Here is a 12,606-nt window from a genome sequence, read left to right as displayed (position 1 = left end):
TGTGCTTGGGTGCTGCAAAGCAAAAAGCAAAGCAAAAAGCAAAGCAAAAAGCAAAGCAAAAAGCAAAGCAAAAAGCAAAGCAAAAAGCAAAGCTCACAGGGCGGTGAGCAGCAGGTGGGGATTGCACCCCAGCACTGGGAGCACCATGCAGGGGTTGTCCCATTTCACACTGACACACACAGACGGTCATGCAGCGCCCAGGCCTTTGCTTTCACAACACGCCTAATTGTGGGTGTAGGGAAATACTGGGATTTGAAAACGAAGGTCTCAAATGCGGTGTAATAACAACAGGTACAAAACCCCACGGAACACTTTCAGAGGAGCACCGAGTCCTGCCCTGTGGGCTTGGCACACCCCATCCTCACACATGGCTTTGTGCTATTACTTGCAACAAGCAAAGGTGTCAGAACAACAGCTCCTAAACCGCTAGAAACGCTCTGAACCCAAATTCCCCAACAACTCAGTCGCCGCTCCGGCCGCTTAGAGAGGATTTTTCGAAGCGGCTCGGCAGAACACAGAGATTGCAGGCAGCCCTGCTGCTCCCTGCCCCACAAAGCCAACCCCGACCGGCAGCGCTCAGCCGGGGGGGCACACAGCAGCCAGGCTGGGCCAAATGGCAGCGCCCTGCAGGCAGCAGCGCGGAGCAGAGCGCCGTGAAGCAGAGCAAAGTGACAGCGCTGCCCGCGGGGCCGCTCACCTGCCCTGCACCTGCGGGGCGGCGGCTGTCAGCCCCTGCCAGCACAGAGCAGAGACAAAGCGGGGAAATATCTGGGACAAAAAAATGTCAGCCCTCGCAGACTCAGAATGGGCTGCAGGAGAATAACATTTAGAAGGGATCCGAAAGAATTAACCACGGCAGCATTAAAACGGAGCTATCGCTGCGCTGAAGGCACTGAGCTGCTGCCTAAGTTCGGCAGACCTCCCTTGCATCTGCCCAGGAGATGCTGTACAGCAAAGGAATCGAGTTTGCACCTTTCCTTTTAAAATGCTGCCGAAGGTGCGGCGTTGCAGAGCCGTGCAGTGCCTGCTGCACGCACACAGCCTGCACAGCCCCGCTGCACGCACGGCACACGCGCACCGCAGCACCTGCTGCACGCACACAGGCACAGCCCGCAGAGCTGCGGCTCAGCCGAGGGATGGATCCGTCCACGTTTTGTTTGATAATTGTCACAGCTGCTCTCTGCCTCCCAGCTCCGCGCCGAGCACAGCCCGGCTGCAATTGGGATCTCAGCTTTGATCTGAGAGGTGCGCTCAGACCTCCCAGTGGTGCATGCACCCACACGGCCCAAAGGCAGAACGTGCTGACACGCCTCTCTCAGTGCTGGTGAAGGACCGGGTGTGCAGAGTGCACGGGATGCACCACAGCTATTTGATGAAGACAGGCGCCTGGTGCAGGCCTAACACTTCTCACTGCGCACACAGCACACCTCTGTGGGTCACACACAGGAATGCTACCAACCCCCAGTGACAGAGCACCTCCAGAAAGGAACCCGTGCACTCTCAGGATGAAGGCACGGTGATCATAGAATCACTCAGGTTGGAAGGGACCTGAAGGATCATCAAGTCCAACCGTAGCCTAACCATAGCACCCTAACTCTAACAACCCCCTGCTAAATCAACTTTCTGCCATTCATTTTACAGCTGCATTACGGCCACTTTCACTGCTGGTAATTCTGACTGGTGATTGAAGTGTGCCAAGTAGGTCACATGCGACATTAAAATGATGGAATAATTAAAATTGTCGATTGATGTGTCTGTAAAAAAAAAACAAAAAACACTAAGCTAAGAAAAATTAGCTAATACGATGTGGTGTTTCTTAACATGAGCAAACCCGTATGTTGTCAGTGAGGCACACAGCAAGCACAAGGCAGCACTGCAAACAGAGCTGCTCTATGAAAGCCGTTCCCTCACCAGACGTGCAGTGCTGCGATTTGGGGCATTAGCACGGCGTGCACCCATCAGCACTGCCTGCAGAGAAGAGTTGCAGTGCAGTCCCCACAGCACAGCTGCACCCAGAGGCGGTGGGAGCACTCCAGCATCGCCCGTGCCCTGTGCCAACACATTGCTCTGTTGTTCCAAGAGCCACTCCATCCTCAGAGAGGAGCAGAGGGGCACGATGCTCAGTGCTCAAACCACCCGACGGCTCTCTGCGTCCGTTCAGCACAGAGAAAGGCCCACGCTTACCAACAGGAGTGGCTTTAAGAGCACTGCATGTTAGGGATGCTGACGAAACTCAGAAATAACCCAAGCACGAGGCCTACCCAACAACTGTGCTGCTTACATTTGTTTTAACGTCAGTCGGTGCAGAGTTTGGCACGTTTGCTGTCCTGCAGAAAAAACCAGAGCCTTAAAGTCAGGCACCACCCTGCTGCCGCCGTAACCAACCCAAGGCACTCGTAGCACATCCACACGAAGCCCCAGCTCTGCAGAAATCCCTGCCTTCCGATTTCACAGCTCCGTACGCCAGATGCGTCCCTTTGGAAAGGGAACACAAATCACCTGTTTCATCAAAATGAGCTCTTCTGCTCGGAGTTGCCTCCCATTAAAATGCAATAATCGCATTGTTTGCCCTGGTGCCCACTTTGAAACCGAAACCCAAAGCCGTGCTGCCCAGCACACCCCCAGCCTGGGGGGGCATTTACTGCTGCAGCTGGGGAGGGGAGGCAGGAGGAGATCAGAAGAACAGAGAAAGAGCACACCGTATAGAAAATGTCAAACATGTCAAAACATTCATGAATACCAACATCTCCCTCCGCACCACAGCCAGCCATAAAGGTTACTTAGGGCTAACGTTTCAGCAAATGCAGATTATGCAGCAGTGGGTTCACTAATACAGCAGAAATCACCTCCAGGTGCATCCGAGGTGCACTACGCACACAGCAGCGCGGGGACTTTGCTACCAAAGAGAAGTCAGGGGGCTAAAATCACACGGAGCAGCTCCCCAGCTCTGACTTCCCCAGACATAAATTCCTGCTGGCTGTTCCCTACGCCTGTGACATATGCGATGAGGATAATTAGGTAAAGGGCTAAGAAAGCAAGTGTTGCTGATTGCATTCCAAAACTAATAAAGCTCCTGCGAGGGTGTCACGCCTGCGGTAATTCATCTTTCCCATACGGTGCTCAGGAAAGGCAGCCCCAGAATATGTCGTGACACTGCCTCGGCCCTGAGCTGCACTCGTGGATTCCATCAGAACCACGGACATACATGCACTCTATGGGACGCAGAGCCCTGCACACACGAGGCATGCATTGCACTGCCTGGGCCGCAGAGAAATGCAGCTTGCATTAAATGTCAGATGACTACAATGCACTGACTGAGCCAACATCTGACCTGAGCTCACCCCAGTTTGTTTGTCACATTGCAAACTCCAACGTGTTTCGGGGGATTACACACGAATCCCCTCACCTCTCCAAACCAGGGGGAGAAATGTGTCCAGCACTGGGATGGCCCACGATAGAACTGTGTGGAAAGAGGAACGTGGCTTTAGATAACTGCAGCAAACAGGCTCTGTTCCAATGCATCACTGCACTGAAGGAGCGACTTCAGAATCAGTGCAACGTAGGAGCAAAGAAGTCGGGTAACAAACTGATAACAAACCAGAAAAAAAAAAGGAAACCCCCAGGGAACCAAGCAGAACGGCTTTGTCTGCCTCCTCACGCAGGCCGAGCACAAAAGGCAGCCCGAAATGTAACGATCGGTGTGCAGCTAAAACAATTAACACCGTTACTAATCGGGGATACCGTACATCTGAAAGTAACGCCCTCCGATCAGAGCGGGGCTCGGCCGAGCAGGGGCTGTGCCGCCCCGTGCCGCCCCCCCCGCAGCCCGGCAGGGAATGGCATCGTGCGGGGCTGCGGCCGAAGGACGGACGGCTGCTGTGCCCGGGGCGCTCCGCGAGGCAGAAAAGTTCTTTCAAATACTCAGCCAAAAGAAAATAAGTATCGAGTGAAAGCAGCCCGTGGCCCAACACGAAGCTACACCGGGCGGCATCTCGGTGTAAGGGTTAAAGTCTCGACGGCGTCGGCAATACCGAGCAGCGGAGCCCGGCCGGCACGCAGCACCCGCACCCAGGCCGCTACCCGCACAGGCGCCGGCCGGCAGCGGCACTCGCTGCTTTCGGCGCTTACCGGGAATCCATTCCTCCTCGTCCATCCGAGCCGTAAAACCTCCGCACCCGACAAACCCGACGGCTCCGTTCCAGCCTCTGCGTCGGCGCCGAGCGGAGAGAAGGGGGCAACCCCAGCAACACGTGGGGCCCGGCCACGGGCGGAGCGGACCCGGAGGGGCACGAAGCCCCGCTCTGCCGGAGGAGCGGCCGCCGCGCGATCCGCTCTAAGCCCGGGCTCTGCCCCGCGGATCTGAGCCCCACCCGGCCCCGCACCTGGGGCCGCCCCGCACCTGTGCCCGCGCCTCCCGCCCGGCCCCGGCCCTTAACCCGGCCCCCGTGTGTTTCCCCGCTCCCAGAGGGGACCGCGGTCGATGCCGACCTCCCCCAGCGCTTCCTGTCCGCTCTCCCCGCCGACTCTTTCCCGAGCGTCGGTGCCCCCGGGCTGCCCCGCTCCTCCGAAGAGAGGGGAATCGGCCCGGAGCGTTCCAAAAAAAATGCTTCGAAATAACCCCGCCGGTGCAAACGGCCGCGGCCCCGCACACCCACGGCCCCGACGGGACAACGCCTCCGGCTCGGGCCCGCGAGCTGCCCCTCCCCGACGGCGCGGCCGCCCCACATCCACCGCGCTGAGGCGCGGGCAGCGCCCGGGGGCTGCGGGAGCGGGGGGAACAGGGGCAGCTCCGCTCTGTGCTGAGGGCACACTGAGGGCTGCCTCTGCCGTCCGGCTGCCGCCTCTCGGGGCCGCTGGGGGTCGAGCACGCGGCCGCGAGGAGCATCGCAGAGTCGGTGAGAGCGCACGGAGGAGCAGCGCTCGGGCGGCCGTTTCGTTTGTCCCCGCCGCAGGAGGCGGAAGTTCCCCAAATTCCCCAGCTTCCCCCGCCAGCTCCGAGCCCGGAACGGACCGCCGCTCCCCGCACGCGTCCCGCAGCCCCCGGCGGCGCCGCTCCGGGCTGAAGCCGACGGAGGGCACGGCCGCTATCGCTGCCTCCTTCTGCAGCCCCTGAACTGACCGCGAAGTTCCTTCCTAACGCGCCGCTGACCGCAATTGATTCCCACAAAGCCGCGTTGCGGTTCGCCTTCCCCGGAGCGGCGCTTCCCGGCACCCGCAGGCGTTGCGGTGCGGAACCGAACCGAACCCCGCGGAGCCGCCCCGTCCTGCGCTGCGCACCCCAAACGGACCGCAAAGAGCCGTGCGGGAGCCCGGCGGTGCCGAAGCGGCCGGAGGACCCAAAGCTCTTCGAATGAGGACAAAAAGCGGCGCGAGGACCAACCTCTCGGTGCGGGCTTTTCCTCCTCCTCCTCCCGCAGAGCCGCTGCGTTCCGCCGCGCGTTACTGAAACGAAAGCGCCCCATCCATTCTCCTGTGCGGTTTATTACTACATTGTCAGTCTATTGTCCTTTATTTGCAATGGGTGCTGGCGCTGCTGCTTCTCACTTGGACAGAAAGAAGACGAGATTCTGTTCGTTTACACGTTTTATTGTTGTAAACATTAAAATTGTCTTTCTCAAAGAAAGAGTTATAGGGAAAAAAAAAAAAAAAAAAAAAACCAAATCCGCGTTTCTAACTGTTGTACACCATAGAAAAAAAGGCAGTGATCTGTATCGTGTGCCATACTGGAAATATACAAAGAAAAATACTACAGTATATGGCAATATTAAAAATATTACTCCAACATAAAATAATATATTAACCGACGATTTTTAGACATTAAAAAAAGAAAATAACCAACAAAACAGAACAAAAATTCAAAGTGCTCAGTAATTTCCAGGGAGCGATGTATATTATAAGCACTCTGGAAACGGCCAGAAGCTGCTGCATGCAAAGTTCGTCTCGCTTTAGACAACAAAATAATCAAGATATAAACTTCTTTTCTTTTAATCAACATCAACAGTACATACAACACTTACAAACAAGGGGTGTGGACGGTGCTTACAAACACTATGAGTCCCTCTGCGAGGGTTTGGGGTCGGTAATACTTTTGTGCCCACCTATTTTACAACTGAGAAAACGTTTGAAGCTCAGAGAACTACCAGTCCTTATAAAAGCTAACAGACTACATAGTGTCTGAAATACTATTTATAGAATATAGACATTACTGAATAGCAAGTGCCTATAACATTGCCACCTTAGGGTCGTCACGCTCCCCTCGCACGGAGCGATTCGCTTTTCCTCCTCTTTTTTAATGTGTTTTTTCCCCCCAAATACGTTTAGCTTTTATTTCTTAATTCTTTAGAATTGGTTCCCATATAGATTCATAACTAGGCACGGGTTCATTTGTAGAAAAGCCAAACGGCGTCTGATAACTGTACAAGCCTTTCCCTTCCTTCCTGGCATGCCACCCACGGAACATTTAGGATCTGTGTATATTACAGCTTTCTTTTACAGCAGAAAACTTTAAGTCTTTAGGAGGCGATGCCCGCGGGTCCCTCAGCGCGTGGGCTGCCCCTCTCGCTCTGAGCCGCGCGCCCGGCGTCGCCAGATTGCTTCGTCTGTTTAACCAGAAGTCCTCAATAATAAACTCATCTATAAGCCGAGAATAAAAAGTTTATACCATGGGATTCGGGAAGTCCGAGAGCCGCATCCATGGTGCCCCAGAGCCAAACGCCCCGTCGCGCTCCGCCCGCAGGAGGCTCAGAGCTGGCTGGGGGGGCCGTGCCGCCCCGCGCGCTGCCCCGTGCCCAGCTGAAGTCCCCTTCCGACGGGCGAAGGTTCCTCGAGTTCAGCGTCAGTGCACGGGAAGAGTCTTAGAAAGGTAAAGTGTCCAGGAAGAGTTTGTCGATTATTGCTGGCGGTGGCACCAAATCCTCCAGTTTCAGGTAGAAAATGCGCTGCAGCCCCTGCGTGCAAAGCGTGCGGAGTTCGGGGAGCTTCCCCAAGAGTTTGGACAAATAGTTGGGGCGATTCAGGCCCCCGCTGTTGAAAGTCACGTGGTCCTTGAGACAATTCACTATCTTGTTCTGCAGCTCTTCCACCCGCTTGGGTTCTTTGAGCCCGTGCCTCTCTGCAAAACACACGGGAGGGCGCGGGACGTTACGGGGTGACACCGCGGGACAGCAGTGGGGGGCAGGAGATGGGTGGGGGGCACTGACCTGTCACCATGGCCAGGGCAGCGATGCAGGAGAACGCCGAGATGTCGATGTTCATGTTCTGCAAGTTGGAGGAAAACTCAACGATGGAATCGATCCATTCCCCGAAGCCGCGGACGCACTGCAGCCGGTGCAGGACAACCCCGTTGCAGAAGATGAGCTTCCCCTCCACGGGGTTCGACCTGCGGGCAGTGTGACAGCAACAGTATGAATGGGGGAGTGGGTGAGAAAGGAAAATTAGATGGGAAAAGAAAAATGATAGAGAGAAAAAGAGGACAGAAAAGGAGGAGAGAGAGAGAGCGAGAAAAAATGAAAGGGAAAGGCAAAAAGGGAAAGGGAAAGGCAAAAAGGGAAAGGGAAAGGCAAAAAGGGAAAGGGAAAGGCAAAAAGGGAAAGGGAAAGGCAAAAAGGGAAAGGGAAAGGCAAAAAGGGAAAGGGAAAGGCAAAAAGGGAAAGGGAAAGGCAGAGAAGATGAGGGGAGAAAAGCTAAACAACTAATTAGTCGAGGAGCAATAAACGAAGGATTTAAGAGGCACCTAATTACCATGGAGTTAATAAAGCACGGCTTCATTAACCGGCCCCAAAAGGCTCTGCTTCCCACCGCTCCCATCCCGGCTGGCGGCCGCTCACCTGTACGCCAGGCGCAGCACGAAGAGCTCGAGGAAGGCGGACTCGAAGAGCAGATCCTGGTCGGTTTTGGGCAGGTCGGTGAAGCCGGGGATCTTCTCCGCCCAGCCGCGGATGATCTCCATGGAGCCGGTGAGCAGGTCGTAGAACTGCTGGATGTGCTGAGTGTCGTCCCCGCTCATCTGGTAGTCGGGGTTAGCCTGGAACTGGAAATTCATTTTAAAAAGCACTTAATGAGGTTCTCCGAAGTATATAACCCGTGAAATTGCTAACCCCGTTTCTAAGAGGGGAGCCGGGTTTTTCTAACAATTAAATCTCTCTCTGACCACTAAGGAAATTAGATGTTCCGGGGCAATTAATTCCATTAGGAACGGCGCGACGAGGTCGCCGCTCGCGATATGCAAATCGCCGTTTCCGCGCAGCTCAGCGGGGGCCGCCCCGCGGGGACGGCCGTACGGCACAGCCCGCGAGGGGAGCGGCACAGCCGGCGCCGGGGACGCCCGGAGCGCGGCCGGGGAGCGTCCGTCCGCCCGCCGCAACGCGCTGTGCTGAGCCGCTCCGGGCTGCGGGCTGCGGGCGGCCGCTGCGTGCCGGGCGCGGAGGGCGCGGCAAGGTCCCAACGCGAGCTCGGTCCAGCTTACCCTGGAATAGTCCAGGCTGGTCATAGCCGGGTTGGAGTCGACATGGGCTCTCACCAGCGCACTGATCAGACTCACCGGGGGAGAGGGGGGAGAGGGCTCCTGGGGGCTCTTCGGTTTGGATGGCAAGCGACCCCTCCGGCCTTTGAGGCTGTCTGTGCGAACCACTGCAAGAGAAGCGCGGTTCAGCCGCCCCGACGGGGCTCGGCTCGGTGCGGCCCGGCCCGGCACTGAGCCCCGCACTCACCCTCCTTCACCATGCCGACGGCCAGGCACTTCTGGAAGCGGCAGTACTGGCAGCGGTTCCGGCGGCGTTTGTCCACCGGGCAGTTCTTGTTGGCCAGGCACACGTATTTGGCGTTCTTCTGCACCGTGCGCTGCGGGGCGGGACGGGGACGGCGCGCTGTCAGCGGGGGGTCCGCAGGAGCCGCCAGCCCCGCTCCCCGCCGCCGCATTTCTCCGCATGCCTTTCCTTCTCCCATTTCCTTTCCTTTCTTTTTTTTTTCTCCTCTTTCTCCCCATTTTTTATTTTTCCTCCTTTTTTTTTTCCCCTTTCCCTATTTTTTTCTCTTTTTTTTTCTCCTTCCCCTTTTTCTCTCTCCCCCTCCGCCCCCCCCTTTCTCCCTTTCTTTTTTTCCCAGGGCATTTAACAACAGAATATTGACAGCGTTAACATCTGAGCCAACCCCACAGCGCTTTATATGCCGAGAGAAGGGACGGAGGCGCTCGGCAAATACACATCCGTGGGCACTCATACTATTCACATCCCTTGGAGACCTTCTCCATTCCAAACGATCCGATTATTCAATCAGGACGCCGAAATAAAGAGATCCTTTCGCTCCGCCGCGGGGAATTCCGCTCCGCTCTGCCCCGACCCCTCCGCCCCCCCCCAGCCCCGCTCACCTTGAAGAAGCCCTTGCAGCCCTCGCAGGTGCGCACGCCGTAGTGCTGGCAGGCAGCGTTGTCCCCGCAGACGGCGCAGAGCCCCTCGTTGGACGGGGACCCCCGCGAGGGCGGCGAGGGCACCTGGCTGTCCAGCAGCTGCGGCGCGTGGCCCAGCGGCAGCCCGGGGAAGGCCATGGGAGGCTGCTTGCGGATGGGGCTGGGCACGGCGAAGGGCTGCCCGTCCACGCCGTGGTGGGGGCCGGCCGGCTCCGCGTTCATGGGCACGTGGAGGGGTCCGTCGAAACGCATCTGGCAGCTGGAGACGGGAGTGCCGGGGGGGGACTGCTTGAAGGAAAAGAGTGAGAGGCGGGAGACGGGCGCTTTGCGCTGCTCGATCATGTGCGTGGTGGCCACGTAGTTGGGGTGGAAGTTGTGCAGGGAGCCGGCGTCGTCCCACACGGGGCCGTGCTGCACCTGGAAGCCGGGCGTGGAAGGGGTCGGGGGCGACGAGGGCTTGTAGTAGACGGAGCCCGAATGGGCCATCACGTCGTCGGGCTGGGGGGGCAGGTGGCCGTGCTGCTGGTAGCCGTGCATCTGAATGTCTTCCACCTTAATGGAGGACTGCTGTCCGGACAGGGGCATTTGGTACAAGCAAGGAGGCTTCACGTCGTAGCTGCTGTTGTAGTTGTCCATAAAGGTACTGAAACTGGGGAGAGAAGTGGTGGCAGTGATTTCAGTGTTGGTGAGGTCCATGCTAAACTTGACAAACTCCGGAGTTAAGAAATCGGAGCTGTATTCTCCTGAAGAGTGGTAACTGTAGCTCTGGGAGGCCGGGCTGGCTCCTTGAGGCGAGGACCCATACTGAGCCTGAACACAGGGCATGGCTGGAAACGAAACGGGGACACACACTCAGCCCGGGCGGCTCCGCGCCCTCCGCCGGCCCCGCGCCGCTCCCCCGCCCCGCTCCCAGCGCCGGCGACGCCCGGGACGGCGGGGGCTGCGGGATCCCCGCCCGACTGCGGGATCCCGGCCCCGCGCCGCGACCCCCGCCCCGCACCGCCGCTCGGGCTCGCGGAGCTCACAAACCTTCAGGCGAGTTGGAGGCGTTTTCGAGGGAACTAAAGGCGGACAGCGTCGGGACGCGACGGGGAGCGAAGTTTCCGCGGTGTCAGCGCTCGGAGGGGGACTCCAGCCTGCCCGGTGCGCCCGCTGCAACACACGCGCGGAGCCTCCCGTCAGCCGCTCGCGGGCGTTCGGGTCGCGGGCGCCGAAAGAGAGAAGCGCCGACCCCCCTCCCCTTCCCCCGCCCGGCCCCGGCTGCGGGAACGGCTCCGGCGGCTGCGGGCGGCGCGCGTGGGCGCGGCGGGGACGAGGGTCGGAGGGAAACTCCGCGCCGCTCCGCGCACGCGGGCGGCTCTGCCCTCGCTTTTCTGGCAGAGGGAACCGCTTCGGTTTTTCCTCCCAGCCGCTCACGTCAGAGCGGCCCCGCCGGCAGAGGCGAGGAGCGGGGGCGGCCGCACCTCCCCGAGGTCCCGGCGCCGCGGTGACATTTGGAGCCCTGCCCGAGGGGGCACGGCCGACAGCGAGCCCGGATTCATTCGAAGCCGACGGAAAGCGCAGCCTCAAACTGGACGAGCCGCTCCCGGCCCGCGCCCGGCCGGGACCCCCGGAGCCGCCCGGCCTCATCCGAGCGGGACACGCGCCGAGAACGGCCCCGCCGCCGCCGCCGCCGCCTCCCCGCGCATCCCCCGACGGCGGCCGCGCCCCACGCGCGGAACCCCGCGGGCAGCGCCCGGGCACGGGGTGCGCGGTGTCACGGGACTCACCGGAGAGCGGAGAGCGGAGCGGGCATCCAAGTGGCGGGCGGCGGTGGGCGCGGGGCCGGCACGGCACGGCACGGCACGGCACGGCACGGCACGGCACGGCTCGGCGGGACACGGCCGGGCACGGCGGGACTCCGCGCGGGAGCGGCGGCGGCGGCAGCGCAGCGCCGTGCGAGCAGAGCGCTCGGAGTGCCCTTCCCGCAATGTGCCTTTGTTTATGTGCGCTCCGCGTTCCCAACCAACGTGCACCTAAAGGCTTCGAGCGTCACCGCGCGTCAGCGCCGCCCGCCCAATCAGCCCGCCGGGGCCGGCCGCCCCGCGCCGTTGGCCAGCGCTCGCTTTGGTAAATTTCCGACGTGACATCACCGCGAGTCACGGTTTAAGGTGGGCTCGGGCCGCCCCGCGTCGCCCCGCGGCCGCCCCCCGCTCCCCGCCCCTCTCCCCGCGGCCGCCGTCGGTGGGTCCGCGCGGGGCGCGCCGTGCAGCGCTCGGGGTGCGCGGCCGCCGCCGCCGTGCCCGGCGCTCCGCGTGCCCGCGGCGGAGCTCCCCCGCCAGGTTCTGGGCGGGGCGGACCGCGGGGGCGCGCCCGGGGATCCCCGCCCGCCCCGTCGGCGACGGCACCTTAAGCGGGGCGTGGAGGGGCGGGGCCTCATTTGCATGAGCGCCGCCTCATTTGCATGGAGCGCGGCGGCGTCACCCGCGGGCGAAAGGGAAAAAGTGAGCGCGGGGCGGGGCGGGGCGGCCGGCCGTGACGCAGCGGCGCCGCCATTGACGCAACCGCGCGGCGCGCCAAAAGCGCCCGAAATAGCACGCTGCTCCGACGGGACCGAACCGCGGGATGGGACGGGACGGGACGGGACGGGACGGGACGGGATGGGATGGGACGGGACGGGACGGGACGGGACGGGACGGGACGGGATGGGATGGGATGGCAGGGGGAACCGCGGAGCGGCCCGGCACGGGGCACGGGGTGCCCAGGCTGCGGGCGGGGAGCGGCCTCGGCTCGGAATGAACGGGATTTGGGGGAAAAAATACAACAAAAACCAGAGATGCGATCACTTCGTGCAGCAAAAAGAAGGCAAATGCGCAGTGATGCCGTACGTCTGGCGGGTGCTCTCCCATAGGGCTCTGAGCGGCTCATCCCGTGTCTGCAGCCCAAAGGCTTTTCCCGAGGGCTGGGAGAAGGCGCGTCCCCAAAAGGAGGTTGGAGGTTGTCCCTCTCTGCTCCAGGTAGCAGCGACAGGGCGGGAGGGAACGTTGTGCCGGGGTCGTGTGGGGTATTAGGAAGCATTCCTTCTCCACAGAGCAGTCAGGCGGTGGCACAGCTGCCCAGGGAGTGGGGGTCACCATCCCTGAGGGCATCTCAGAGCCGTGGGGATGTGGCACTGAGGGACGTGGGCAGTGGGAATGGGGGGGTGGGTGGGGTTGGGATCCTAG

At 60.4% G+C, this 12,606-nt stretch overlaps 1 protein-coding gene across 4 annotated transcripts; it reads right to left on the bottom strand.

Annotated features, from left to right (window-relative positions):
• Window positions 1-4,462: 4,462 nt before the first annotated feature.
• Window positions 4,463-11,471, bottom strand: NR4A2 (nuclear receptor subfamily 4 group A member 2). 4 transcript variants are annotated; one of them, XM_090143441.1, is made up of 8 exons: window positions 11,173-11,471; window positions 10,433-10,555; window positions 9,365-10,230; window positions 8,709-8,838; window positions 8,540-8,628; window positions 7,827-8,029; window positions 7,200-7,378; window positions 4,463-7,111 (listed from the first exon to the last, which is right to left on the bottom strand). In XM_090143441.1, the coding sequence occupies exons 3-8, from the start codon at window positions 10,226-10,228 to the stop codon at window positions 6,855-6,857; spliced, it is 1,722 nt and encodes a 573-aa protein (XP_089999567.1). In that variant the 5' UTR covers window positions 10,229-10,230; window positions 10,433-10,555; window positions 11,173-11,471; the 3' UTR covers window positions 4,463-6,854. The 4 variants fall into 4 exon arrangements, with proteins under 4 accessions (XP_089999567.1, XP_089999565.1, XP_089999566.1 ...); XM_090143439.1 differs by having other exon boundaries at window positions 4,464-7,111; window positions 8,465-8,628; window positions 11,173-11,468; XM_090143440.1 differs by lacking the exon at window positions 10,433-10,555 and having other exon boundaries at window positions 4,464-7,111; window positions 8,465-8,628; window positions 11,173-11,469.
• Between the last annotated feature and the right edge of the window lie 1,135 nt (window positions 11,472-12,606).

Source organism: Phasianus colchicus, chromosome 7, assembly GCF_987193195.1.
Source record: "Phasianus colchicus chromosome 7, bPhaCol1.hap1.1, whole genome shotgun sequence".
NCBI classification, from domain to species: Eukaryota; Metazoa; Chordata; class Aves; order Galliformes; family Phasianidae; genus Phasianus; species Phasianus colchicus.
The sequence above is the reverse complement of the archived record's forward strand: the minus strand, read 5'-3'. Positions and strand labels throughout refer to the sequence as shown.

Excerpts from the sequence above, each read along its gene's own strand:
- NR4A2 (XM_090143440.1), bottom strand. The coding sequence starts at position 10,228 with ATGCCCTGTGTTCAGGCTCAGTATGGGTCCTCGCCTCAAGGAGCCAGC. Across the intron at positions 8,839-9,364 it reads GCTGCAAGGGCTTCTTCAAG|CGCACGGTGCAGAAGAACGC; the intron begins GTGAGCGGGGCT and ends CCCGCCCCGCAG. Across the intron at positions 7,112-7,199 it reads TGCCCTGGCCATGGTGACAG|AGAGGCACGGGCTCAAAGAA; the intron begins GTCAGTGCCCCC and ends TGTGTTTTGCAG.